Raw genomic sequence first — 26,043 nt, forward strand, 5'->3', positions numbered from 1 at the left:
TTCTCTCCTCCCTCCTCCACCTAACCCAAGGAGAAGAGTATAACTAAACTGCATCCAGCTTATTCCCAAATGAGGCAAAATTATCTGGGAGTTGCTGAGCCCCAGAACAGGGCTAAATGAAATGGATTATGCCCCTCCCCTCCAAACTCAAACGTATGCAAAATTAATCCCCCATTTTTGAACATAAGGAGCAACAAAACACAGCTGAAGGCATCCACCTCTGAGCCATTCTTCCCCTGAAATGGCTTCATATGTGGCACTCCTAGCTCCCTTTTCCTGCTTTTCCAGTCTATGGCCCAATTTTCCTAACTTGTTAGAGTCATGAGGCCATGCTCAGGGGGCTCTTCCACTTCCCAGCACCCAGGTGGGGACTGGACTGCACACGGAAACAAGGCCCAGCATCTTTCTTTCTCTTTGTTTAAAGTTTGTTTATTTCCTGCAAGTTGTAAGGGTCCCAAGGATAGGGTTGTGGGTGGTATAAACTCACACGTGTCCTCTCCCCCATCCCATGTTGCAGATTAAATGTGTGTAAGGGACAGTAATAGTTCTACTAGCACAGATATGGTAGCTATGTGTGAATCTTCAGAATAACCCTTTCAGGGAGGTATTATGATCTTTACTTTTAGACAAAAACACTGAGACCCCAAAAGTTTAGCTGCCTTGCTTAAGAGCATAACTTGCAGAGGACAGAGGTGGGGTTCAACTCTGGGCAGTCTGCCCCACAGCGGCGGTGTGGGAGGACGTGGTGGGGGGTGGGGAATGGGAGGAGCCCACCTGGGGGGGAGGTGGAGAGAATCTTAAAATAATAAAAGCAGCTGGAAGTCCGATGGCTCCATATTATCACCACATATCCACAATTTTCAATAATGCAGAGATGAAATTTTTTTTTTTCCACTTGCGTGGACCACTCGCTTCTCTTATCAGGCCGCACACTGTCAGATCTGTGTACGGCATCCGACACTGGAGCAGCCATCTACACCGTAGGACAGAGCGGAACTGAACCACTGAGAATGACGGAGCAAAAAGAACCGGGTTTGTTTTTAATCCTGTCGTCGTTGTTGTTTTTGTTGTTAACACAGGTTGAGCATCCCTAATCTAAAAATCTGAAATCCAAAACACTTCTGGTCCCAAGCATTTTGGATAGGGGATACTCAACCTGTATTGTGGTAAAATATATTAATACATAACATAAAATTTATCATTTTAACTATTTTTAAGTGTACAACTCAGTGGCACTTAGTATATTCACAGTGTGGTGCACCATTGCCCCTAACTCATTTCCAGAACTCTTTCATCGCCCCAGACAGAAACTCTGCACCCAATAAACATTAACTCCCTATGCGTCCCTCATGCCGGCCTCTGGTAACCTCTATTCTTTCTGTCCCTGTGAATTTGCCTTGTATACGTAGAATCATACAATACTCTTCCTTTTGTGTCTGGCTTAATTTTACTTAGCATAATGTTGTCGAAGTTCATCCATGTTGTAGCATGTATCAGAATTTTATTCCTTTCCAAGACTGAATAATATTCCAGTATATGTAAAAACCTAGGTTTTTAATGACACCTTTGAGCCACCATAACTTGTGGGGGGGACCTCTCATTAATAACTTTACCTTATAGTTTAGGCCACGTGGCGTGGGGTTTTTCCTAACTGATACATAAAGGCACAACTCAGACTGTGTGAAGCTCAAGTATGGGCAATAAGGCCCACAGAGTACATAAAATGGAAGTGCCCCAGCTTGTGGAGAAATTTCCCAGAATCTCCCTGTGTGTTTGTCTATATCTCTATATGTGCATATATGTACACGTACACACACCTTTACCTCTTTTTATCCTCAGTTTATCTATTTTGATAATCCCTTGTTACAACTGTTAATTTCAACATATACAGTTATTCAGTACCTAACATTTTCTTCATCATAAAAAACAATATTGAACTCCAAATTGGGTGAGACATTGTGCCTGGTGCTCTGTGGAGGAGAACTAATTGATGCTTCTTTTCAAGACACTTTTCCACAATCTTCACTGGAGTTAGAAATAATTAAGTTTAGTCAAGGGTAAAGAATAAAAACATTTGTTTAAAAAATACCATTTAGCATCAATTGTCCCAAGTTTGGTAGGCATGAAGGGTAAGCAGTTAATGTTTTATTAGCATATAACATTTGAGATACAGGAAGCATTATGACAAAAAAATGAATATTTATTAAAACTGAAAAAGAAAAGTGAGTAGTAAGGTACTATAGGAATATCAGAAAATGTCACCATGCAATGAAAACAATCTCCTCCTTCAGTAAGTACCAATAGAATAGGAGATTTGACTGACTTACACGTTCTTCATGGAACATTTTGGTTCATGGCTATGAAGAGGTGAGCAGCAAAAAAATGTGAGCAGACCTTAGTATTAGTAGTGGATACAGAGAGGTGGGGTAAGAAGAAAAAGAAGTTAGGAGAATGTTGTCACTCAAGAGTCCCTATAAAAAAGGTCTTTTTATAAAACCTAAGTGTGGATAATAATTCTTTTCTGTGACTTTAAAAGTGTAACGACAGCATTAGGAATCAATTATTGTGTCAATATTCAAATATATCCTTTCATTGTAGGCATATATGAATGCCTCTGAGACTATTATATGTCACATTATAAAATTTTTACTTTTTTCTTGTTTCCTCTTCTGGTTCCTAGTTTTTCACATCCTGGAAGAGGACAAAGGCCTTTAGAGATCCATCAATCCAACCCTTTCATGTCACAGATAAAGGAGGGTAAATGGCTTGACTGTGGGCATTTTCAGTGGCAGAGATTGGACTAGAAGCAGGTCTCATGACCCCAACAGTGTTTTCTCATTACAACATGACGTGCCCCATTCTCCACTCCATCCCCAATCTGCACTTGGTGATGCTCCCTCAGTTTCAGAGCAGAAGAGCCGTGAGGGGAAGAAACAGGTCAGTCCGGGCCGCTCTGGCTTGCCATGAGCGTGGAGCACTAGAAGAGGAGGTGATAAAATACATCTCCTACTCAACCCCAGGTCTTTAAATACAACCCACAACACACGCGCGCACACAGAGCCAGGCTACACTGAACATCTAGATGAGAAATATTTCCCGAGTAGAGCATTGTGTGTGAGGAGAACTTTTTAAAGGATGCCATGACAGAGGTAACCGATTTTAAAGGAGAACATCTGGCCAATCACACACAATCATACACCTTTTAAGTTCTGCCAAGAAAGCCCCGGTTGCAGATAATGACTAACACAGAGAGCTTCAGGCCCCAGGGGACACCTCAACACTACTCCATGGAGTCCCCAGCAACCACACTATCAAATGGGCTGTGAACTGGTGGTGGGAAATGACTCCAAATATGCAAATTTCAGCAGAAAGGAAAACACATTTGACTGGATTCTTTTAAAAAGCTTCCACCATTCTCACATCTATTTCTGACTTTATATGCATCAGCACTCAACATTCTAAATGTTCTATTCTAGCAGTTCGTATTTCTGGGTGACAGCACCCAGAATGCTTTATTACAACATGCATGAGAGGTGCCTCATGAGAGAGTGTAGTCAGATCTCTTGGGGCCATTTCTTCTGCGTGTCATTTGAGAAAAAAATTCAGAGGATAAAAGTGTCACATTTTTAAAATGTCTGTCATGCAAGTTTTCATTCAAGGTTCAATACAAGGAATATGAATTGAGAATTCCTTTGCCACATCCATGAACTAGGAAAATCATGAGAGAAAAGTTCTTGAAACTCTGACAATCTTGAGTTTCTTGAAACATCAAAAAGTACCATGGTCCTATAGATTGTCCTGCAGAGATTTATCTTTCTTTCTTTTTTTTTTTTTTTTTGAGACAGAGTCTCGCTCTGTTGGCCGGACTAGAGTGCCGTGGCGTCAGCCTAGCTCACAGCAACCTCAAACTCCTGGGCTCAGGCAATCCTTCTGCCTCAGCCTCCTGAGTAGCTGGGACTACAGGCATGTGCCACCATGCCCGGCTAATTTTTTCTATATATATTTTTAGCTGTCCATATAATTCCTTTCTATTTTTTAGTAGAGATGGGGTCTCACTCTTGCTCAGGCTTGTCTCGAACTCCTGACCTCAAGCAATCCTCCTGCCTCGGCCTCCCAGAGTGCTAGGATTACAGGCGTGAGTCACTGCACCGGCCCAGAGATTTATCTTTCTTGTGCTCCACAGCTCTCTGGAAGGATGAGGCTCTCTTTCATGTAAACATTTTCCAGAAATTGCTTTCTCAAGTGAAGATCAACCATTTGGTTTGTGAAACAGGAGCCAGCCATGCAGTCTATGTTTCCTCTCAGGCACTAAATTGTCTTTGTACCACATTTCTTGTCTCTTTCCATATAGTTTGTTGTGTCTTATACACAGACTCCTGAAAAATTCTTTCCACTTGTGTAGGAAAGCCACGACTTTCTTCCTCTAAGGCGTTGATGGTTTGGAGAGCAAAGGGAGTCCTTTCTCGGGGCAGGGGATTGTTCAGGGGCCGCATGGGGATGACCGAGTTGTACTTGTGCTGCCTGTTAACGGAGTTCATGAGGGACGTGTAGAACTGGAAATTACACCAGGTATCTCTCAAAAAGTTTTCAGTCAATAATAAGATTGTCCATGCAGACCCATTGACAGCATCATCTAAATTCTGTAAATGCTGCCTGCCACAGGGCATCTCGGCAAAGATTATTCCTGGTTTGATACCAAAGTCATTTTGTAGCAGATTCTGGACTCTGAGAGCTTCCTCCGTGTCATCTTCAGCATGCAGTATCACAAATTTGAGGAACACCTCTTCTTCAGCGTCTTCTTCAGGTGTCTCTGCCACTCTCTCAGCTCCCTCCCGCCTCCCTGGGGGCTCCTCTGTTGTCTTGCCTTGCTCAGAAACATCACACAGGGAGAAACCTTCAGAGTTCTTGGAAGCTGACTCATGTCCTTGACTTGTATCCACGCTGTGGCTTTTACCCCAAGAGAGAGAAAGAGGGCAGGAATCTATTTTAGACTTCCCGATACCCATTGTAAATATCTGAGGCAGAAGAGGAAAGCTTTATGTATTTCTCAGCATTTCTTTTCAATCTGAAAAAAGAAATAACAAAGCAGAATATTGTAAATTGAATCAAAACATGAAAAATATAAAGTTTCATTCAATCTGGAAAGCTCAAAAAGATTTCAATATACTTTTAATACTAAGAAGTAAATGGGCCGGGCGCGGTGGCTCACGCCTCTAATCCTAGCACTCTGGGAGGCTGAGGCGGGTGAATCGCTCGAGGTCAGGAGTTTGAGACCAGCCTGAGCAAGAGCGAGACCCTGTCTCTACTAAAAATAGAAAGAAATTATATGGACAGCTAAAAATATATATAGAAAAAAATTAGCCGGGCATGGTGGCGCATGCCTGTAGTCCCAGCTACTCGGGAGGCTGAGGCAGGAGGATCGCTTGAGCCCAGGAGTTTGAGGTTGCTGTGAGCTAGGCTGACGCCACGGCACTCACTCTAGCCTGGGCAACAGAGTAAGACTCTGTCTCAAAAAAAAAAAAAAAAGAAGAAGAAGAAGAAGTAAATGACAAACAGATAATTGGGGAAATAAACTACTAGTCTTTTGTGAGCTTCACAAGGCCTATCACAGGCAGTCAAGGGTAAGTTAAACAGAGGGTCCAGTTCTATATAACAGGAGACATTTAGAAATTTTAAGTGGTATTATATTAGCCCTATAAACCTCCAGATTAAGATAAATTACTTTGGTATTTTAGTGAAAAGGTAACATATCATTCTATCCATATGGAGTTTAAATCCAATTTCTCCATTATCAAATTCCAATGTAGACTAGAAACAGGAAAATCTAAAGAAACAAAATATTTAAATATTGAATATACATTTATTTCAGTGTCAAACACAAATATCCTAAAGATGTCTGGCAGCATCTTTACTGAGTCAGCATAAACAGAAGATCTAAAATGTCAAATGAAATGATGTCCAGGAGTCACTGATGCAGAGCTTTTTTGTTTGTCTGGGGTCAGACACTGCTGTGATGGTGAAGCTGATGGAGAAAAAATTCTAATAAGCATGTGTGAAAAGTAAGGGATGTCTTTTTCCAACTAATCCTGGAAATACTGAAGAAAATATATTTATTTACCTAGGGAAAAATTAACATCTTCTTTTGTAAGTGAAGTCTAGAAACAATGACTTGAGATTTTCTCCCATGAAATCAACAAAGAATGATTACAGTCCAGGCTCATGCTTCTGCTTTAAAAAATTCTAAATTCAGAGTGGAAGAATTAGACCAAGCATGAAAGAAAGTATTCCATGTGAATCTAATTTAAAAAACTCTTCAGAAAATGTTGGCGCTGTTACTAATAATACACTCCCAAGTAGGAAGTTTCAAGGGGGATTCTTTTATCAAAAGAGAGAAAATTTATACTAGATAAATATAGGTTCGATATTTTCAAATATGGTCCACAGGCTATAATCTAGAGCATTTTTATTTATTGTTTATGGGCAAAGACCAGAGTTCAAGGAGAAATTATAATTGCAGTCATGACATAAGTAACATGGCTATATATGCCTAAATAATTCAGGTTTAGAAGAAATCATGCAACAAAAGTGGTAAAAACTGTAATGGGGGCCGCGTGCGGTGGCTCACACCTGTAATCCTGGCACTCTGGGAGGCCGAGGCGGGCAGATCGTTTGAGCTCAGGAGTTCGAGAACAGCCTGAGCAAGAGTGAGACCCCATCTCTACTAAAAAAAATAGAAAGAAATTAGCCAGACAACTATATTTATATATAGAAAAAATTAGCCAGACAACTAAAAATATATAGGAAAAATCAGCTGGGCATGGTGGTGCATGCCTGTAGTCCTAGCTGCTCGGGAGGCTGAGGCAGGAGGATTGCTTGAGCCCAGGAGTTTGAGGTTGCTGTGAGCTAGGCTGACGCCACAGCACTCTAGCCCAGGCAACAGAGTATGACTCTGTCTCAAAAAACAAAACAAAACAAAACAAAACTGTAATGGGAAGAAAAGATAAGGAAAAACACATAGAGAATTTCATTCTAATATATATAAGGGATAAAAAAGTTTGCAGCTGTCTCCACCTAGTGAAGAAATTGCTGACCCTCGTCATTCGCTATGTCTATACTTTAGATTCTGGCTCCATGGTATATTGTGCTAGTTACCAAAAGTTATTCTAACTCTAAAATATGACTACACACATCCGAAATAATAAAACCAAATGAATTGAGACTCTTCACTGGTTAAGATTCACTGCTGACTTTTATTATTGCATTATGCAAAAAGGTTTTGCTATGCAAAGTTGCAGAAAGAAGCATTCCCTGCATAAGAAAACAACTGTTAGACCATTCGGAGGCATCTGTTTACTGTGTCAATAAAAATGATCTACACTGATCGTTGAAATAGTTTTGTTATACCAGTTAACATCATTATCTTAATCAATAGCTGGTGCAAACAAGTACACTTGAAGGAATATTCAGCAGATATTAATAAAGGAATATTTAACAGATATTCATGAAGAGTATCAAAAACTTATAGGGTAAAATGGTGTATCAAGCAAGATCACAAAATCTTTTGAAATAAAAACAAACAAAAAAAGAATTACAACTTTGACTTATTTTTCTTAAATACCAGTCAGCAAAACAAAACAAAACCCTTCAGAAATCTACGATGTGCTCTTCCAACTTCCAAGCAGCCTTACCCACTGAAAGAAAGTTAGTGACAACGTCTGGAAAACCTCACTGTAGCCTCCTAATTTGGAGGGAGGAAGTAAGGAAACTGCCAAGGGAAAAAGATGTGGAAAGCCGTATGGGGCTCTTACCACCTCCGTGATTCAGACCTGCGGAGATGGGCAGGACTCATCATTGTGGTTCTCGGGCCTGGGAGGAAGTCAGAGGACCCAACTGTGCTCACTGTGTATGTGCCAACTAACTGCCCCAGTAAAGAGGGCTCTACTAGAACAGAAGAAAGGCATGGAATGCTGAAGGATATAGGGGGAACGTTGGCAAAAGAATCCTGGAAAGCCTCCTGGAAAGTCCTCCTCCTCCATGGGGACAGTTAGCACAGGCTTAAAACATTTAGGTTTCACCTCCGTCACCTCAGCTAAATGGGAGTAGAGTGAGGGTGGCAGCCAGGAGAGGCACATGAGATCGCTCGCTGTTCATAGAAATTAAAATGTGTATGTGTATATATCTTTCATTTACTTTTTCATAATATGTAGTGGCTGAAACACATAGTGACTTTGGAGAGGTTTATACTGAAAAGTCTCACTCCTACCCTCATCCCCATCCATCATGTTAATTACCTCTATGGCCTCCTACTGGTGACCAATTTTATTAATTTCTCCTATATCCTTCCACTGCTTCTTTATGAATATATATTCTTATTTTTCTTCCCATTTTTCAAAAAAGGTATCATCATTCATATATATATATACACACACACACACATATGCCATAAATATGCCAAACAGCAGTACATAGATAAACATTGATATACATTGCTTTTTTCCCTTAAACTCTTCCCTAAAACTCTTCAGAGTTTTCCACATTAGCATATGGAGAACTTCCTCTTATTTACAACTATATAATCTTCCCGAATGTGGATATATCATAATCATTCCCTGTTCTGGGATATGTGAGTTGTGTCCAGTCTACTACTATTACAAACAATGCTGCAGATGAATAACTTTGTACAAAAGTCATTTCATATGTGTGCAAGTTTATCTGTAGAATAATACCCCCAAATGGAATTTCTATAACAAAAGACAATAGTGATAGACTTGGTCAAATTGTCCTCTGTAGGGCTGAGCCATTTTATTTTTGCTTTTAACTTGATAGAATGATACCCCAACTCCATTCCTTGCCCCAGAAAACAGGTAAAACCAAAGCTACCAATTACTACTGACCAAGGCCCAACAGAACTAATTGCATCAGACAACAGAAATGTGGAAAAACATAACTCATAAGAATGGCGACCTTGAACTGAAGTTCTGAAGGGAAGATCAATAGGTCTGAGATAAGGAGAGTCCAGAATTTATGCACGTTATATCTAAGCAAAAGAGGACCCCCAACAGAATTACCAACATTAAATAGGAGAGGAGTGAAAAGAACAACATGGTAAATATGCTATGTCAAGTATGCAAAAATATTACAGGAAATATAAAAGAATATAAGAAGAATCATAGCATACAAAAGGCAAATTCAATTTTCACTGAGACTATGTGCTCTGGAATCAGACTACCTGAGTATAAATTCCAGTCCTGCTATAAATAACTGTGTAACTTTGTACAAATTACTCAATATGTTTATACTTTGATTTCAACATCTGTAAAAAATTATAGTACTTACCTTTAGGGTTTTTATGAAGATCACAAGGGCTTAGTGCCTTACACATAGTAAGTGTTCAATAAATGTTAGCAACTATTTTTATTAAATACATATCAAAGAAGCTAAAGAAAAATTTATATGACAGATGTTTATGTTCTAAGATAGTGGTACTCAAAGTATAGTCCATGATACATTCCAAGTCTCTGGACTGTTACCAGTCTATTAAAAGATAAGCAGATTGTACCAGGATGTAAATCAACAATATCAGTAAGAATGCTAGTTAGTTCAGCTGACAGTTTTTTTTTTCTTTTTTATAGCAAGATCCTCTCAATGAAGGAAGTAGCATGGTTTACGTTCTGGTGCATGCTTCTTAAATTATAATGGACAAACACTTTGAGTAACATTCCTCTATGAGACACTAAAGAGAACATATAATCAATTAAACAAAAATATCAAAGATGAGATAACAGAATTAGATAAAAAGGGAGACTGTACATAAATCAAGGTTCCAAACATTATTAGAAAAAAATAGAAACAGCAAAGAAAGGAATAAATATAACTCAAAGCCAAATCAATTAAACATGGTGGAAAGGCTTGAGAAAAATCACAGAATATGAAAAGAAAAAAAGACAATGAAAATAAAGAAATTTGGAAAAAGATATAGCTATGGAGATAAAAAGCAACCAATATAATGGAAACTGACGCACCTGAAATAGGAAATTCAACGAATGTAATAAAAAGATTCAAAGATATAATGATTCGCCATCCTAACTCAGATGATCAGTCTAAGTGCTGGTGGCACAGCTAGACATTGTATGCCTCCTGATGTAATATGATATGATATACACAGTATAATGTATGAAGTATTCTTGCCAAAAATGTTTACTGACTCTAGTCAAGTCTTTAGATATAATTGCTCATTTCAAGAGAATAAAAAGGACAAGGAAAATGTCCATCAAGAGGTGAATGGAGAAAAATTGTGGTATATCCATACCATGGAATACTACTTAGCACTAAAAAAGAATGAACTATTGATACATTCAATGATATGGAAGAGTCTCAAAATAATTATGTTGTGTGAAGGATGCCAGACCAAAAAAAAAAAAAAGAGTGTATATTTCATGATTCCATTTATATTAAAACCCAGAGAGTACAAACTGATCTATAGTAATAGATAGCATTCCTTTAGAATTGCTTAGGAGGCAGTTTATCACTTCTCTTACTTGTAGCATTCATTCTTTGTATGACATTGTTGAGGAATAATTTGTGCTCTATTTTTAAAATCCATGTTACTTACATAGCTGTGCAATACTGTGGTTCTCCTGAATTCCAAAATTCAGATGCTCTCTCACTGACACTTTGTTCCATCATATACATCAATTCCACTGAGGTTTTATGCTTTGAATATATGCTGAGGTTAGATCTAAAAAATGTAAGCAAGGCCCTAAAAAGGTAGGTGATTTTTCCTAGGAGTGAAAGAAAAGCATCTAATTGATAAATACTACTCAAAAGGCACCATCTGAATTCATTCATTCAACAAATATTTATTGATCATCTACAAAGCTCCAGAAGCTGAAGTTCAGCAGAACTTCAGGTATTTTTCTGAACACAACAGAAAAATATCCTTCCCCTCATGGAGCTTAAATTCTGGTAGGGAAGATAGAAAATAGACAAGGAAATATGTATATTATATATTATATGTATATAATAATTATATATCTATGTATACACACACTCATATAGTATATGAGGAGGTATTAAGTGTTATGGAAAAAATAAGGCAGAAAATGTTAATAGGAACTACTGGATGAAAATTTTGTTTGTTTTTAAATAAGCTTGTTAGGGAATAAGAAATGACATTTGAATAAAGATATCAATGAAGGGAGGAGGTAATCCAGGCAGCTCTCTGGAGGAAGAGCCCTTGGGCAGAGAATCCCAGGCACACAGGCCCCCGAGAGACTGGAGAGTGTCAGAGGTGTTTGAGGCACAATGGCCGGCAGGGGGCGCAGTGGGGCTCCCGCGAGCAAAGGGTAGCGTAGGAGATAAATGAGACAGGCCAGGCGAGGGTTTTGAGCAGAAGGGTGACATGATCCGACTAGTTTTCATAGGATCACCCTGGCTTTTGCACTGAGAAGGAAGGGAAGCAAGGGTGGAAGCAGGAACCCCAGTTAGGCGTCTGTTACAGAAACCCAGCAGAAAAATGATGGTAGCTTGGACTAGGGTGAGAAGTGGCTGGTTTTGGGACATATTTTGAAAGTAGAATTGAGAGGATTTGCTGATGATGTTGAGTTGACATTGAATCTGGAGTCTGGGGGAAAGGTCTAGCCAGGTGATGTGTATTTGGCATTTATCTTTGTATAGGTTGTATCTGAAACCTAAAGGGTTTTTAAGGGAGCGAGTATAGATAGAAAAAGGAAGTGGTCCAAGGGCTGAGCCCTAGGGCACTCCAACATTATGGAGGTCAAGAACAGGAAGGACCAGCAAAAGAGGCAGAAAACGACTGGTCAGGAAGGTTGGAGGAGAACCTGAAGAGTGTGGTCCCCCAGATGCTGAGGGAAGAACACAGCTAAGAGAAAGGGGTGCTTCATTGACTTCAGATGCTTACGACTAGTCAAGCATGACGAGGAATGAGAAATGACCAATGAATGTAGCAATGTTAAAAATTTAACACATTTAAAATTGTATCATCTAATGCTTGAATCCTTCAGCTTTAGAGAGCCTTTTTCTTTCTTATCTGAACAGCACCATCTTGTGGCAAATATATGTAGAATCAAGATTTCTTGTTCAAATAATAAATGTTTATTGTTATTAATAAGTTTTGCTGGGAACTTACCGTTCACCAAGACCTGCTAGGTTTTAGAAATGTGAAACCAAGATAATTAGACAGATAATTAGGGCTCACTGCACTAGTGCTTTATTCAAAATATCAGGTGCCACAAAAGCACTCAGGAGGGCCACCTGCAGCAGGGAACACTTGCCATTAGCAAGACGGAGAGAGGTAGATGTTTTCCAGGCAGTGGGAGAAGCATTTGCCAAAACACTAACATACCAAAGGGCAAAGTGCTGTATGTTGGGATCATTTTGCACTAGATATTTACCTGGCTCAAGTCCATGTGTGTGGGCGTAGAAGGGGTGGGAACAGTAAGAGATAAGGATGGAAAGGTAAACAGGATTAAAGGAGCATAACGGACCTATTATGCTCAGGACTTTGGCTTTGATCATGTTGGCAGATAGACAGTCCCTGATAGGTGTTGAAGGGGAGGGTGATATGATCTGACTTGTTTTAAGTTAAAATAGTCACAGTGAAGAGACTAGGCTATAGGACCCAATCAGCTAAGAGGCTGTTGCAATAATCTATCTGAGAAAGCAGAGCCCTGAACTGATGAAGTGACAGTGGAGACAAAAATATGTAGGAGGTAATGGCGAGTGACAGAGAGGGAAGAGTCACAAGCCTCCCAAGCTTGTGCCTTGTATAACTTGGTGGGGGGTTGCGCCATTCACTGAGACAAACAACATAAGCAGAATGAAGTGGGTGGGGGTGAACAATTGGTCTGGTGTGGGACCTATGGAGCTTGGGGTGCCCAAGAGGAGCTGCCCACTAGGCACTTGGACATGTAGGTCTGGGGCTTAGGATTGGGGATAAAAGTTTGGTGCTTGTTTAAATCATGTGAGTAACAAAATAGGTAAGAATAGGAGAAGAAAGCAGAGGAGAGAGAGCTAAAGACAGAACCAATGCCTGAAGGGCATCTGGAGGGCAAGGGGTCCATAAGGGAGAGAGAAAAGTGTCACAGGGGCAGCAGGAAAATCAGACACAGAAGGGGATCTGGAAGCCAAGCGAGGAGAGTGCTTCAAGCAGCGGTCAGCACCTGGAGCTGCCAAGAAGTCAGCATCGGCTGCATTTAGCACCTCAAAGTTCACTGGAGCAGTTGCAGAGGGATGGTGGCAGTCACCAAAACCAGACTGCAGTGTGCTGAGGAGTCGACAGGAAGTGAAGACATGGAGAGAGGAATGGTTTGGCTAAGAAGGAAAGGGGAGGCCAACAGTCACAAATGAATGTAGGGCCAGGAGGAGCTTTCATTAAGAGAAGAGATACTTGGGATGCTTAGCAACTGAAGGGAATTTGCTAGTAAAGAGAACGAGGGTAAAAAATACGTGTAGGTGCTTCCTAGAATTAAGCTCTTATCCTCTTGGTCATTGGGCAAGCTTTCTCTCTCTCCCACTGTCCCTTTCCCCAGGAAAGAAAGAGGCCACTTAACTCGTGAGTGTGCTAGGTCACAGGATAACATCTGTGAAGAACACGACAGACAATGCGGTGACCTATGGAACTTTGGGTTTCACCTTTTGGAGAGAAGGTGAGTGCACTTTTGTCTATATGAGCAATGGTTGCATTATATTGGGAGAGAGCATGCCATTATATTAATATTAATAATTATTCTTGTCATCTGGAAGTTTAGGTTTGGAAAGAAGGGAGGGTGTGGGTGTTAAGTAGCCAAGGGTGTGTTCCGTAGCAGACACTGGGGATTTTCTCATCCAAAACCTACTCCTATCTCCTTTTAGTGTATCTTCTTGTATTTCCTATACCACAAGTCCTAAAAACTCTATTTCCCAGATTTCCTTGAAGCTAGGGTTCCACATGTAATTTAAGTTCCACTAATCAGGTGTACTTGCTTGTCTGAGTTAAATATGGAGGGAGGCAGAGCATGAGACAACGATTTTGCTGGATAAGATCCTAGCAGAGTGGGTGTGATTTAGGAGTTGGCAGCTTCTCAGTTTGGTAGGAGGCTTCCAAGTGTGGCAAAAGCTCCAGGTCCAGTAGACCAAGTCTACTATGTGACTTTCAGAGGTGTTTGTAGGAACTCAACCTAGAGTGCAGCTCTTCAACTTTCCCAATGGTACTGTAAATCTTGTAATACCCTGTTATACCTATCTTTTGCTTAAGATAGCTAGAGTAGATTCTTTTGTCTACAACTGAAGTGTGATTAGTACAACATCCAAATACAGAGCAAGGAACTACAGCAGGGGTTAGCCATAAAACATAGCCCACCACTCATTTCCTTAAAGTTGAATTGGAAGACAGCTATGCGCATTCATTTGTGTATTGCCTGTGGCTAATTTCATGCTACAAAAGCAGAGTTGAGTAGTTGCAGCAGAAACCATATGACCCACAAAGCCTACAATATTTACTATCTGGCCCTTTGTAGAAAAAGTTTACTGATCCCTGAGCTATAGTACGAGAGTGCCAAGCTGCCAGGCACAGCAGAACAGATCTGTGCCAGCCAGTTGAGGAACATGTGGACTATTCTTAGACATCTTAGACACCGAAAATATTTAAAATCCCAATTAGGGTAACAAATATTTTCAGGAATAGGATGTGTAGAATTTTCAAGATCAGCTGTCATTTATTTATTTTCATCTTTTGGGGATTGCAGGGAATCCATAAGAATAGCAAAGGTCCAGGCTATATAAAAGGATTAATTATGAAATATTAAAATATAAAATTGAAATATTAATTATAAAAAGGATTAAATATAAAATATTATCTATTGGTACTTATTTATAAAGTAAACTGGTACCTATCTTTTCATTCTTTGATATCAGAGCTTGCATTAGAAAGGTTAAAGTTACAGAATCTGTCAAAGCCTAGAACCCTGTATCTTTCCTTCATGGCACTAATCACAACTGCAATTAATTAATTATGTGCCTGGTTATCTGCCTAGTTTCTCATCTTTGCCACTGGATTATAAACTCTGTCAGAACAAGGACGAAATCTATCTTGTTCACTGCTGTATCCCAAAGCCTAGCATATAGCCAGCATTCTTGAAATACTTTTTGAATGAATGAATGTGACAATTACAAATATAAGACGAACATAGTTCTTTGGGGTTAGAAAGACAGCCAAACAGACAGCTCTTTATCATCCCTATTATATAAATTATTGACTCAGTCATACTAGCCAGTTCAAATATAAGTTGTTGGATTTTTTTAATTAGCAAGTATATTACATTTTTTAAAAGTATGTGAATATAAATACAATGCATTCATTATAGATAATTTAGAAAATAGAAGGGATTACAAAGTAGAGAAAAGACCATTATCCAACTGTCAAAAAATGAAATGTGAAACCTTTCCAGAGTGGTTCCCACAACTGAATTCTAAGATCTCTGTACAAGTTGGCTGCCATATTGATAAAAAACGATATTAATGCATACCTTCTGTGCTGCTTTGGTTTGGGTTTATTTTTTTTAACAAGAGAAATCCTTTCAGGGGATATATTGTATTGAAAACTCAAGTTCACTTTCTTTCTTACTCCTATCCTATCCATTAGCATACAGATGTGTGTTTACAATTAATTTCCTTTAAGATTTATCAGGTTCTTCTGTTTCTACTTTTGCTCTTCAGCTTTTACTTGCATGTGGTATTTATTTAATATCCTTCTCTTTAGAGCCATCATCCTATCCTATCCTTTCTCTTCCAAAGATAGAGGTTACAATGGAAGGAGGAAATAACTCCTATGATAAATTCTTTAACTGTTTATTATGGCTTTAAAGTCACTAAAGGTACTTCCCAGGATTCATTTAACTAAATCAGTCAGTCTCTCTCTGTCTCTCTGATCTCCTCCTTCTTGGTCTCCTTGACTAAATGCTCCTTCTTGACCTGGTCCTTAAATATCAAAATTTGTCTCTTTGCAGCTTTCTCTTCTAGGAATAGTGGACTAGGTAATTAGGAACACTACTGCTGAGGACTACGAGAAAAGCTGGTAAAATATGAAAAACACAGGCTTGAGGTATTAGAGAACTTGAGAATTATGTCAGATAACTGGAAACTTTTTTAAAAAGTCATGGCAGGTAAGAAAAAAAACTAGAATTAAAAACTACAATATTTGAAATTATGAACTCAATGGATGGGTTTAACATCAGATTAGATCAGCAGAAGAAATTCATGAACTGGAAAATGGGCTAGAGGAAAACATTTAAAGTAAAGCACAGAGGGGAAAAAAAAGAATGGAAAACACATGTAAGCAGGTAAGAGGTATACATGAGAGCCATACAGTGAGAAGCTGGAACAAATGTGTGAATTGGAGTTCCAAATGAAAAGGAGAGGGAGAATAGGACAAAAGCAACGATTTAAGGAATAATGTGAAGACTTGCAACACCGAAGAAAGATATCAAATCACAAATTTAAAAAGTCCTATGAACCTCAAGAAAAATAAATAAAAAGAAACCCACCACCATCTCCATCACAGTAAAACTCCTAAAAAGCCAACAACTGAGAGAAAAGTCTTAAAAACAGCAGGAGAAAACAGATTACCTTCAAAGGGCAACAGTGAGAATGTTTCTCAAGAGACACAATGAGAGCTTTAAAGTGCTGAAGGGAAAACAGCTGTCGGTCTAGAGTCAGATACACAGTGAGAAAAAGCACAAATAACCAATGTTAGAAATGAAAATGAGACCTTACTGATGATCTTGCAGACGCTAAAATGTCATAAAAGATTATTAGGAGCAAATATACACCCACAAAAATGAAAACAGATGAAATAAACACATTTATAGAAACAGACACAGAAGAAATAAAAATCTGAATAATTCAATTATTATTAAAGATATAAATCCATAATTGAAAATATCTCCACAAAGAAAATACTAGGCTCAAACTGTAACCAGGGAAGTCAAATATTTAAAGAAGAAATAATAAAATTAGAGGATTAAAAAACAGGAAACACTCCCCAACTCATGTTCACGAGGCTAGCATAACCATGATACTAAAACCTGATGTGAATATTACATGAAGGAAAATTACAGATCAATCTAACTCATGACTATTACTTCAAAAATTATAAACAAAATATTATAAAAATGAATCCTTTTCATAAAAAATATATCAAACTGAGTTGAGTTTATTTTAGAAATGCAAAGTTGATCTAACAGGTAAAAATTAGTTGATGTAACAAATCACATTGATAAAGGATAAATATCTTTTGATAAAAATTAACATCCATTCATTATAAGGACTCTTAGCAAATGAGGAATAAAAGGAACTTCCTTTATCCAAAAAGAAAAAAATTACCAAACACTACCAAAGGATAAGAAAGTTTAGCAAGATCACTGGATATAATAAGGTCAACATAAATAATTTAATTATATTTCTGTGTAATAACAAAGAGAAAATAAAATTATTTTTCAAAAATACCATTTTCAGTAGATTAAAAATATCAAATAGTTGGGCATCAGTCTAACAAAAAAATGGACATGGCTTCTGCACGGAAAACTGTAAAATATTAGTCACATAATTTTTTTTGAAAATACTAAATAAATACATATAAATGTATAGATACATATTATGCTCATTGTTTGAAAGATTCAATGCAGTAAAAATGTTGGTTCTATCTAAATTGATCTATAGATTCAATGCAATTCCAATCAAAATCTCAACAAGACTTTTTAATTGGGTTGGACAAGCTCAAATCCAGAATTTCTATGAAAATATAAAGGGCAGGAATAGCCAATACACTTGTGAAGAATAAGATGAGAGGACTTGCTCTGTGGGCATCAATGCTTACTATAAAGCTACAACAACAAAGACGGTGTAACATTGGCAAACATTAGACAAACAGCTAATGGGATGGGCTAAAGAGCCCTGAAACAGACCTATGCACATATGGACGTGTGATTTACAACAGAAGAGGTCTACAGAGTAGTGGGAAAAGGACACTTTTTGTAATATTAATATATAATGATGGGAAAAATGACTGTTGACTAGAGAATGATTCAATGGGTGCTTGTATTTTGATTTATTCAATTATATACTTTGTTCTGGGCACTTTTGTGTTATATATGATATTACTATATAAAAATGTTTTTCAAAACTGTACCATGCTTGGTCCTTTTCTCTTCTGCCATGACACCCAGCCTTTTCAGCCCTGTAGCCTCACACATGCCTGAAATGTGTTCCCTCTGACTACAATGACCTTCATAACATTATCTAGTTATCTTTTAAAAACATGTTCAAATTAAAATACATAACAATACTTACGGTATGATCCCAACTCCATGTTAAAATTACACTGAATAGAGGAGTGTCTTTACATATGCTTGCTTAAAAGTTTATGTATGTATACATGTGCACACACGTACATACACATAGTATACGCTTTCCTAAACATTACCAATGCATGAGGGCACTGTTTATCTTAGATTTTATAACTTTAAATATATATATATGCACGTGTTTAAATCCACATAATACCAAATAGCTGAGTTATATATTTTTCTCTTATGGATCAGTCAGTTCAGGAGACTAAATTCTATCATTGGCTTTTGGCCAATAAACACAGAATTGTTCAACTTACTGAGCTTTCCTCAGTCTGAATGGCAGCTTGACAAGGTGTTTTTACTGTGTGCCAAAATTTTGTTTTCTAGCAAACAATCTTCATGCATAATGACTCAGTACAAATGATAATGGCTGGATCTGTTAGAAAAAAAATGATAGTCGTTTTTGGCTAAAAGTGCCTTCAGGAAATGATCAAAGAAAGAGAGGATAGAAAGACTGGCAGGCAATTAGGAATTGGTGAAAATCCTTTGGCATTAAGAAAGCATCATACACACCCCTGCGTCCTGGGAGGATCGACTCACAATTGTGTAAACTGGAATAATGGCTGAAGGAATATCGTGAGTTTAGGAGATTTTTCAAAGATAGATAAACTCATCTCCATCTGAGATGATGGACACAGACTCAATTCAGTTAGTACTCCCGTTTCCAAAAGGTATTCCCTCGTGTAGGTTTGTAGCACCTCTGGCTCTGCACACTCCTCTGACATGAGCCCAGTGGAGGCTGAGCGACAAGAACAAATAAATATAGGTGACAGACACAGAACTGGGCTTAGAACAGTTCCTCCCTCTGCTGACCAAAGCTGGCTTACTAGGTCAAGGCACCAGTATCTGGCCCATAATAGATATTAAACAAGTATAGGATAGATAGATAGATGGACAAATGTATGGATCAATCAATCATCAATCAATTTTTTCTCCTCAGTCTTCTCTGCCTCAGATATTCCAGGTCTCAGTCAATGACAGTAATACATTATCTACCTACCAAGACAGCAACCTGGAAATCATTCTTACATTCTTTCCTCCCACCCTCATTCAAACCAACCCTCCCCACAGCTCCACCCAACTAATCTTTAAGACCAACTAATATTTTTTTTTTTTTCTGCAACAGAGTCTTGCTCTGTTGCCCAGGCTAAAGTGCCATGGTGTCAGCCTAGCTCACAGCAACCTCAAACTCCTGGGCTCAAGCGATCCTCCTGCCTCAGCCTTCCGAGTAGCTGGGACTACAGACGTGTGCCACCACATCCAGATAATGTTTTCTATTTTTAGTAGAGTTGGGGCCTCGCTCTTGCTCAGGCTGGTCTCAAAGTCCTGAGCTCAAGCAATCCTCCTCCAGCCTCGGCCTCCCAGAGTGCTAGGATTACAGGCATGAGCCACCACACCCGGCCAAAGCCCTGCTAATATATCTGTCCCTTAATTTTTTCTCAAATCTTTCCCATTCTCTCCACATCCCTACCAACACTTTAGTTTAGGAACTATATTATTCCTCTTTAGATCATTTAAATTCTCATAATATCCAACTGGTCTCATTGCCTCCAGTCTCATTCTGTCTCTGTTATCTCTAGAAGGATCTTTTTACAATGGAAAACTGATGCTATTTTTCTCTTACTTAAAGATCCCTTTGATAATACCCTATACCTTCAGGAAAAAAATTCCATTTTGTTAGAATAACATTCCAGGCTTTCTACGATCCAATCTCTGCTTTTATCTATAATATCTGCTCCTATCACATTCCTCTTCAGAGCTCCAATATCGTCCAGTCTCCTAAAATGTCATGTCTTGCCTCCATGTTCCACCTGCTTAAAATTCATCCTTCCTTTTATGAATAGCTCCTTTTATGTTTTAAGACACTGCTCAAAGATCACATTTCCTTTTATCTCCAAGTTGAATTACTTACTCCTCCTCTGTACACCCATAATAGCCTGTTTGTATCTCTTGCAATATGTAAACACAACACAATATGTAAACACAACACTCTTGTCTTTCTTGCTGGCCTGGGAGGTAGCTTCGTCCTCATTCTCCCAGACTTCTGCATTACAATAAAAATAGCACTATCATTTGTCTAGTTATCACCAAAAACCTGGGGTATCCTTGACACCTCTCTCTTCCTCCCCTACACCTGCACTTCCAAGTGATCACCAAGTCCTGTGGATTCAACTCCAAAATATATCTCAAATTGTTCCACTTCCTCTCTCTACCACATTTTCACTCTAGATCAACATCTCTCCCTTGGCCTACTGCACTTGATCTCTTACTCTTGGGCCAGTCTAATACATTCTCCACTCGGTAATCAGGATGATCTTTTAATACACATACATCTGATCAAATTCCTCCCATTTACAATCCTGCAGTGGCTTCCTACTGTGCTCTGAAGCGACATTTCTTAAAATGACGGATGATGCCCTGCATGGCCTGTCTCCTTCAGCTCCACCTCATCTCGTGCTTCTCTCCCCTTTGCTCCTGAAGCTCCCCGCACATGGGTCTTTGTGGGTCTGTGAAAGTTGTCAGAACCAAAATGGAGTCATTTGTGTCAAAACCCTGACAAATAGAGCCAAGGAAGGCCATGAAGGGAGGGCTCTCATGCACAAATGCCTGACAATAAGAACTATCACAGAAGATTCTGCAAAAACCACAAAGGTCATCGTAACTTTACACAAAAAAATACTTCTGCCAGGATATCTGTCCAGCAACTTCCTGCCCAACCTCAAACTGGCACCACCCATGTTATTGATCTCTGTAGCCAGGGATAATTATTTCAAAACAATTATGTAATCCTCCTCATTTTTCCTTTATAAACCTTTGTCTCCTGTTATTTCCCTTAGTACTCACATAGTTTACTATGGCACATGTATTCCCCTTGCAAAGCCTATTCCCAAATAAAAGTAACTTTCTTTTAGAGAGACGCTCTGCGTTTTATTTAGGTTGGTGGGTCTTTTTTTTTTTTTTTTCCAGTTTTTCAAACTGGTTCAGCTTTCTCCTGACATGGGATCTATGGAGACATTTTATTGCAAACTTGAAGTATGAATTATCTGAGTATATTTTCTTATCATAAGAGATCTTATACATAGTACCATGGGCTAGCCAAAACTCTATTGGAGGTAAATAATCAAAAAGTCCAAAACCTAGGGGATGGCAGTATAAACTATGTCCTACTATTCATAGGATTGAATCTTGGTAAACCATTAAAATGTTTATGAATGTTATGAATAATTTTAATGACATCTGAAGCATTTTTCTCATGTCATGAAAATTAAATGAAATCTAATGAAAGTGAAAAAAACGGACGATAAAATAGCATATACAAAATGATCTCAGCTTTGTGAAACAAAATACAGAGAAAATAGATTGGAAAGAAGCACAGTCATCCCTCAGTATATGTGGGGGACTGGTTCCAGGATTCCTGCATACCAAAATCTGTGCATGCTCACCTCCCACCGTAGGTGGAACCTGTCTATACCAAAAGTCGGCCCTCCCTATGTGAGAGTTTTCACATCCCATGACTACTGTATTTTCAATCCAAATCTGGTTGAAAAAAATCCATGTATGACTGGACTCACACAGTTCAAACTTGTGTTTTTCAAGGATCAACTGTATACCAAAAAGGTAACATTGATTCTCTGTGGATGGTATATGTATGAGAAAAAATATATATATATATATACACACACATACAAATATGTATTCTTTGTTCATATGTATGTGAAGAATACTTATATGTTCCTCACATACACATATACATGCACACACATGAATATATACCTTTTTCTACAATGATTATAAAATCTGAAAAAAATGGTTTCCTAGTTAATAAAAATTATTTTATAGGTTTTGTATTTATAAATACAGGTTACGTTAACTTATGTCCAAATAGTATCTTCCTTATATCCATATATACACATTCCAATTGAGTTCAGCCCATCTCCAGGTTTAACACTATTTCATCTGTTTTGTATTTACATGCAGATTTTCCAAGAGCCTGGGTTTGCTAACCCTAAACCAAATAGGGCTTCTCCAATATTCTACTTAATTATAAGCACTTGAGGACAGAACATTCATCTCCATAGTACCTAAAGCACATTCTTAAAACAAGCAAATGTTTAATTACTTTAAAAAATGCTTCTATTAGAAGAAAACCAAAAATGTACACACTGATCTTCACCTGGGCATCTGCTTTTTCATTCCGTGGACCTGTCTCTCTACTCAGCTGCTGGGAAGCTTCAGGTTAATGAGTGCTCTCTGGCCAGTAGACAGGAGCTTATGGCAGGTGTTTTGATACTACCTTCACTCCTGGCTTCCCCTTAACTCTCCTACTCTCATCTTCTCTGTTTCACATTCCAAATCTACTTATTCTTTATTTTGTTTAATCTTAGATTGTACATAATTATTCAAACATCTTAAATCCCAATTCTGAAATGAGAAAGAATTTTCTTCTTTTCTTTTAAAAGAAGGGAAGGTAGTACATATATTATTGAAAACACAACCAGTTTCTTGAGGTTAAAATGGAAAATAAAAATTATAATTAAATGGTCTTTTAGTCCCCAACAACTTTTCATAAAGATGAAAATAACTATTTTTCATTTCCATTCCCACATATTTTAAAAAGAGGACTGAATTTAGATAAAATATTGACAATTCTGCTATTGGCTTAGTCACTGAAGAACTTAAAAAACTTATATAATATTCTCTGAACAAGCTCCTTCATTTTTCTTCTTCCCATTAAAACTACCTGCTACTGGTACCATTCAAAAAATCTCCAAGGCAGAGACTATTGCTTCCTACTGAAGTCAAGTGATGCCCTCCCCCAATATTACTGCACATTCTTTCCAGTAAACTGGATATTTTTCTTTCATTTTCTATATTTAAAAATGAAAACTGATATTAAAGGGCTTCTCCAAACCAGGAAGAGATTTTATGAAAATACAGAACTTAAAGGCAAATTGTCTATCTTATCAAAATGAGGGTTAAGAGAAAGAAAGATGGATGTGCATTTTTAATACTAGAGAATGCTAGCAACCCACAATGTTTTAAAGGTGTCATAAACTTCATGGAATACTAAAGTCACATTCAGTATCTAACAGCCAACCCATCCCACAGGGCCAGCAGCAAAAAGGATCTTGTTACACAGGACAGTAACCCCTGAGACAGCACATTAACCAGGAAGTGAGGGAGTACAGTCTGCCATGGTCTAGCGGAGACCCACTGCAGGCAAAGGGAACAGTACAAGATGAGTGTCACTATAATGCAGTGGGCAAGAGAGAAGTTAGGACACAAGATCAGAGAAGTAGTCAGGAGCTAAATCACACAAGGCTTTAAAGCCATTATAAGAGCTTGGTTTTTATGATTCTGATGAGAAACCACCGGGAGGTTTTGAAGGGAAGTGAAAGTTCTAATTGTGTCTAAAAAATATCACTGCAGTGTGAAAAAGACTATAGAGGAGGAAGGGCAGAAGCAGGGACTTTACAATCATCGAAGTGAGAGAGGCTTACATTAGAGAGGGAGGGAAATGTGAGCAGATCTGAGATATCTTTTAAAGGCAGAGTGAACAGAATCTGCTGCATATTTGAATGTGGGGTCTGAGCTAAAAAGAGGAGTCAAGAATGATTTCTTGAAGTTTTGCCTTCTTGAATGGCAGTAAGGTTTACTGAGACAAGGAAGGTAGCTCAGGTGGAAGCAGAAGGGAGAACTAGGTGGGTTGGTATCAGTAACTCTGTACATAAGACACTGAAATGCCTATCAGACTTCCAAGTGGAGATGTGGAGTAACCAGCTGGATATATGCAGCTGGAGCTCAGAAGAGAAGTAAAGTAAAGCTAGAGATAAAGATTTGGAAGCCATCAGCTTACAGATGTGATTTATACCCATGGAATATGGCTTGGGGTAGAAATTCCCTCGGGAGAAAGTATGGCTAGAAAAAGAACATGGCCAAGAACTGAGCCCTGTGGTATTCTAACATGTAGCCTGGAGATACCAAGGAAGTGGAAGGAAATGCAGGAGAATGTGGTAACCTGGAAGCCAAGTGAAGAAGAAAGTATGGTAGAGAAGAAGAGGATTAGTGAGTATCAGTGAAGAAGTATGAATACTAAGGAGGAGGGAGTGATCAACTGTGTCAAAAGCTACTGAGGGTCAGGAAAGATGAGAACTATGGACGCTGGATCTTTCAAGACGGTGACACTGGGAACAAGTAGGGGGTAACTGGGACAAAAAGTTTGAGATGAGAGGGGATAGGAGGAAATAGGAGTGAAAACAGAGGCTTAGAGGCAAATCTTTCAAAGAGGTTGTTTTATTTTGTTTTGTTGTGTTTTTAATAAAAGAGAGCAGAGAAGTGTGGTGGGGCCTAGACTGGGATGTGGGGTCTAGCAGGGGATTAAAGACAAGAGATTTAACAGGAGATATTTGTTAAATGAATAAATTTTAAAAATAACATGAGGAACAAATGACTCAGCAGATGAGGTGCAGATGATCCAACAGTATAAACATGGTTTATAATTCAAGTCCCATCAATCGGATATACAAGTAACATTTACTTTGCTTCAAATTTAGATAAGTCATTATTCTATATCTGCTCAACTATTTTCTAATGTGAATGAGATATAAAATGAAGTTGCTTAGCTTCACTTATAACCACATATTTTTAAAGTCTGACTTTCTTTTTTTATTTTTATTTATTTTATTTTATTTCTTTTTGAGACAGAGTCTCACTCTGTTGCCCGGGCTAGAGTGAGTGCCGTGGCGTCAGCCTAGCTCACAGCAACCTCAAACTCCTGGGCTCAAGCGATCCTTCTGCCTCAGCCTCCTGAGTAGCTGGGACTACAGACATGCGCCACCATGCCCGGCTAATTTTTTCTATCTATTTTTAGTTGGCCAGATAATTTCTTTCTATTTTTAGTAGAGACGGGGTCTCGCTCTTGCTCAGGCTGGTCTCGAACTCCTGAGCTCAGACAATCCTCCAGCCTCGGCCTCCCAGAGTGCTAGGATTACAGGCGTGAGCCACCGCGCCTGGGCTAAAGTCTGACTTTCTTTAAAAAAACTTCACTTCTGTGGAAACCTGGAGAGGACCTAATTAATCTAATACTGGAAACTAGCTCACAGCTGCCGGCCCAAATGATTTTTATCCAAATTAGCTTTGCACAAGAAGCCAAATAAGATAAACCCAGACCAAAGCCTTCACCACCGGCTCTGTGTGTCCAGGTGAGGCTCAGCAGGGACTTACAGACGCCGGGCTATTTGCTGATGGTTCTGAGGTGTCTTCCAGAAATGGGTTTTCCAGTCAAAATGAAACATACAAACGAGCAGACGATCGCGAGGAATTCCCCCCGAGGCAGGCAGGAGACGGCCAGGCTGGGCGGAGCAGCCCGCGCTCGGCCCCAGCCCACCCGCGCCGGCCGCGGCTCCCGCCGGGCCGCCCCGCACTCGCCTGCAGACGGGCGGCGCCTCCTCCGTCTTCGTCCCCACGGAGCGACCCGCCCGCGGCGCCGAGAGCCCAGGGCCGTGCAGTTCGCGGCGGGCCGCGCGGAATCCGGGGCCGCGGAGCCCCGCGCCCGGGGAGGCGCGCTGACACCGGCCCTGGAGGTCGCCGCTCGCCGCTGCCGAGGGGCCGCCGCGGGCTCGGTCGGGACGCGGCGAGG

General features: G+C 39.2%; 1 protein-coding gene across 1 annotated transcript; it reads right to left on the reverse strand.

The window, feature by feature from the left end:
* Nucleotides 1-4,191: 4,191 nt before the first annotated feature.
* Nucleotides 4,192-25,748, reverse strand: TICAM2 (toll like receptor adaptor molecule 2). The gene is made up of 2 exons (XM_045566574.1): nucleotides 25,629-25,748; nucleotides 4,192-5,065 (listed from the first exon to the last, which is right to left on the reverse strand). The coding sequence occupies exon 2, from the start codon at nucleotides 5,004-5,006 to the stop codon at nucleotides 4,302-4,304; it is 705 nt and encodes a 234-aa protein (XP_045422530.1). The 5' UTR covers nucleotides 5,007-5,065; nucleotides 25,629-25,748; the 3' UTR covers nucleotides 4,192-4,301.
* Nucleotides 25,749-26,043: the final 295 nt, after the last annotated feature.

This window comes from Lemur catta, chromosome 12 (genome assembly GCF_020740605.2).
Source record: "Lemur catta isolate mLemCat1 chromosome 12, mLemCat1.pri, whole genome shotgun sequence".
Lineage (NCBI taxonomy): Eukaryota > Metazoa > Chordata > Mammalia > Primates > Lemuridae > Lemur > Lemur catta.

Coding starts and splice junctions, on each gene's coding strand:
- TICAM2 (XM_045566574.1), bottom strand. CDS start 5,006: ATGGGTATCGGGAAGTCTAAAATAGATTCCTGCCCTCTTTCTCTCTCT.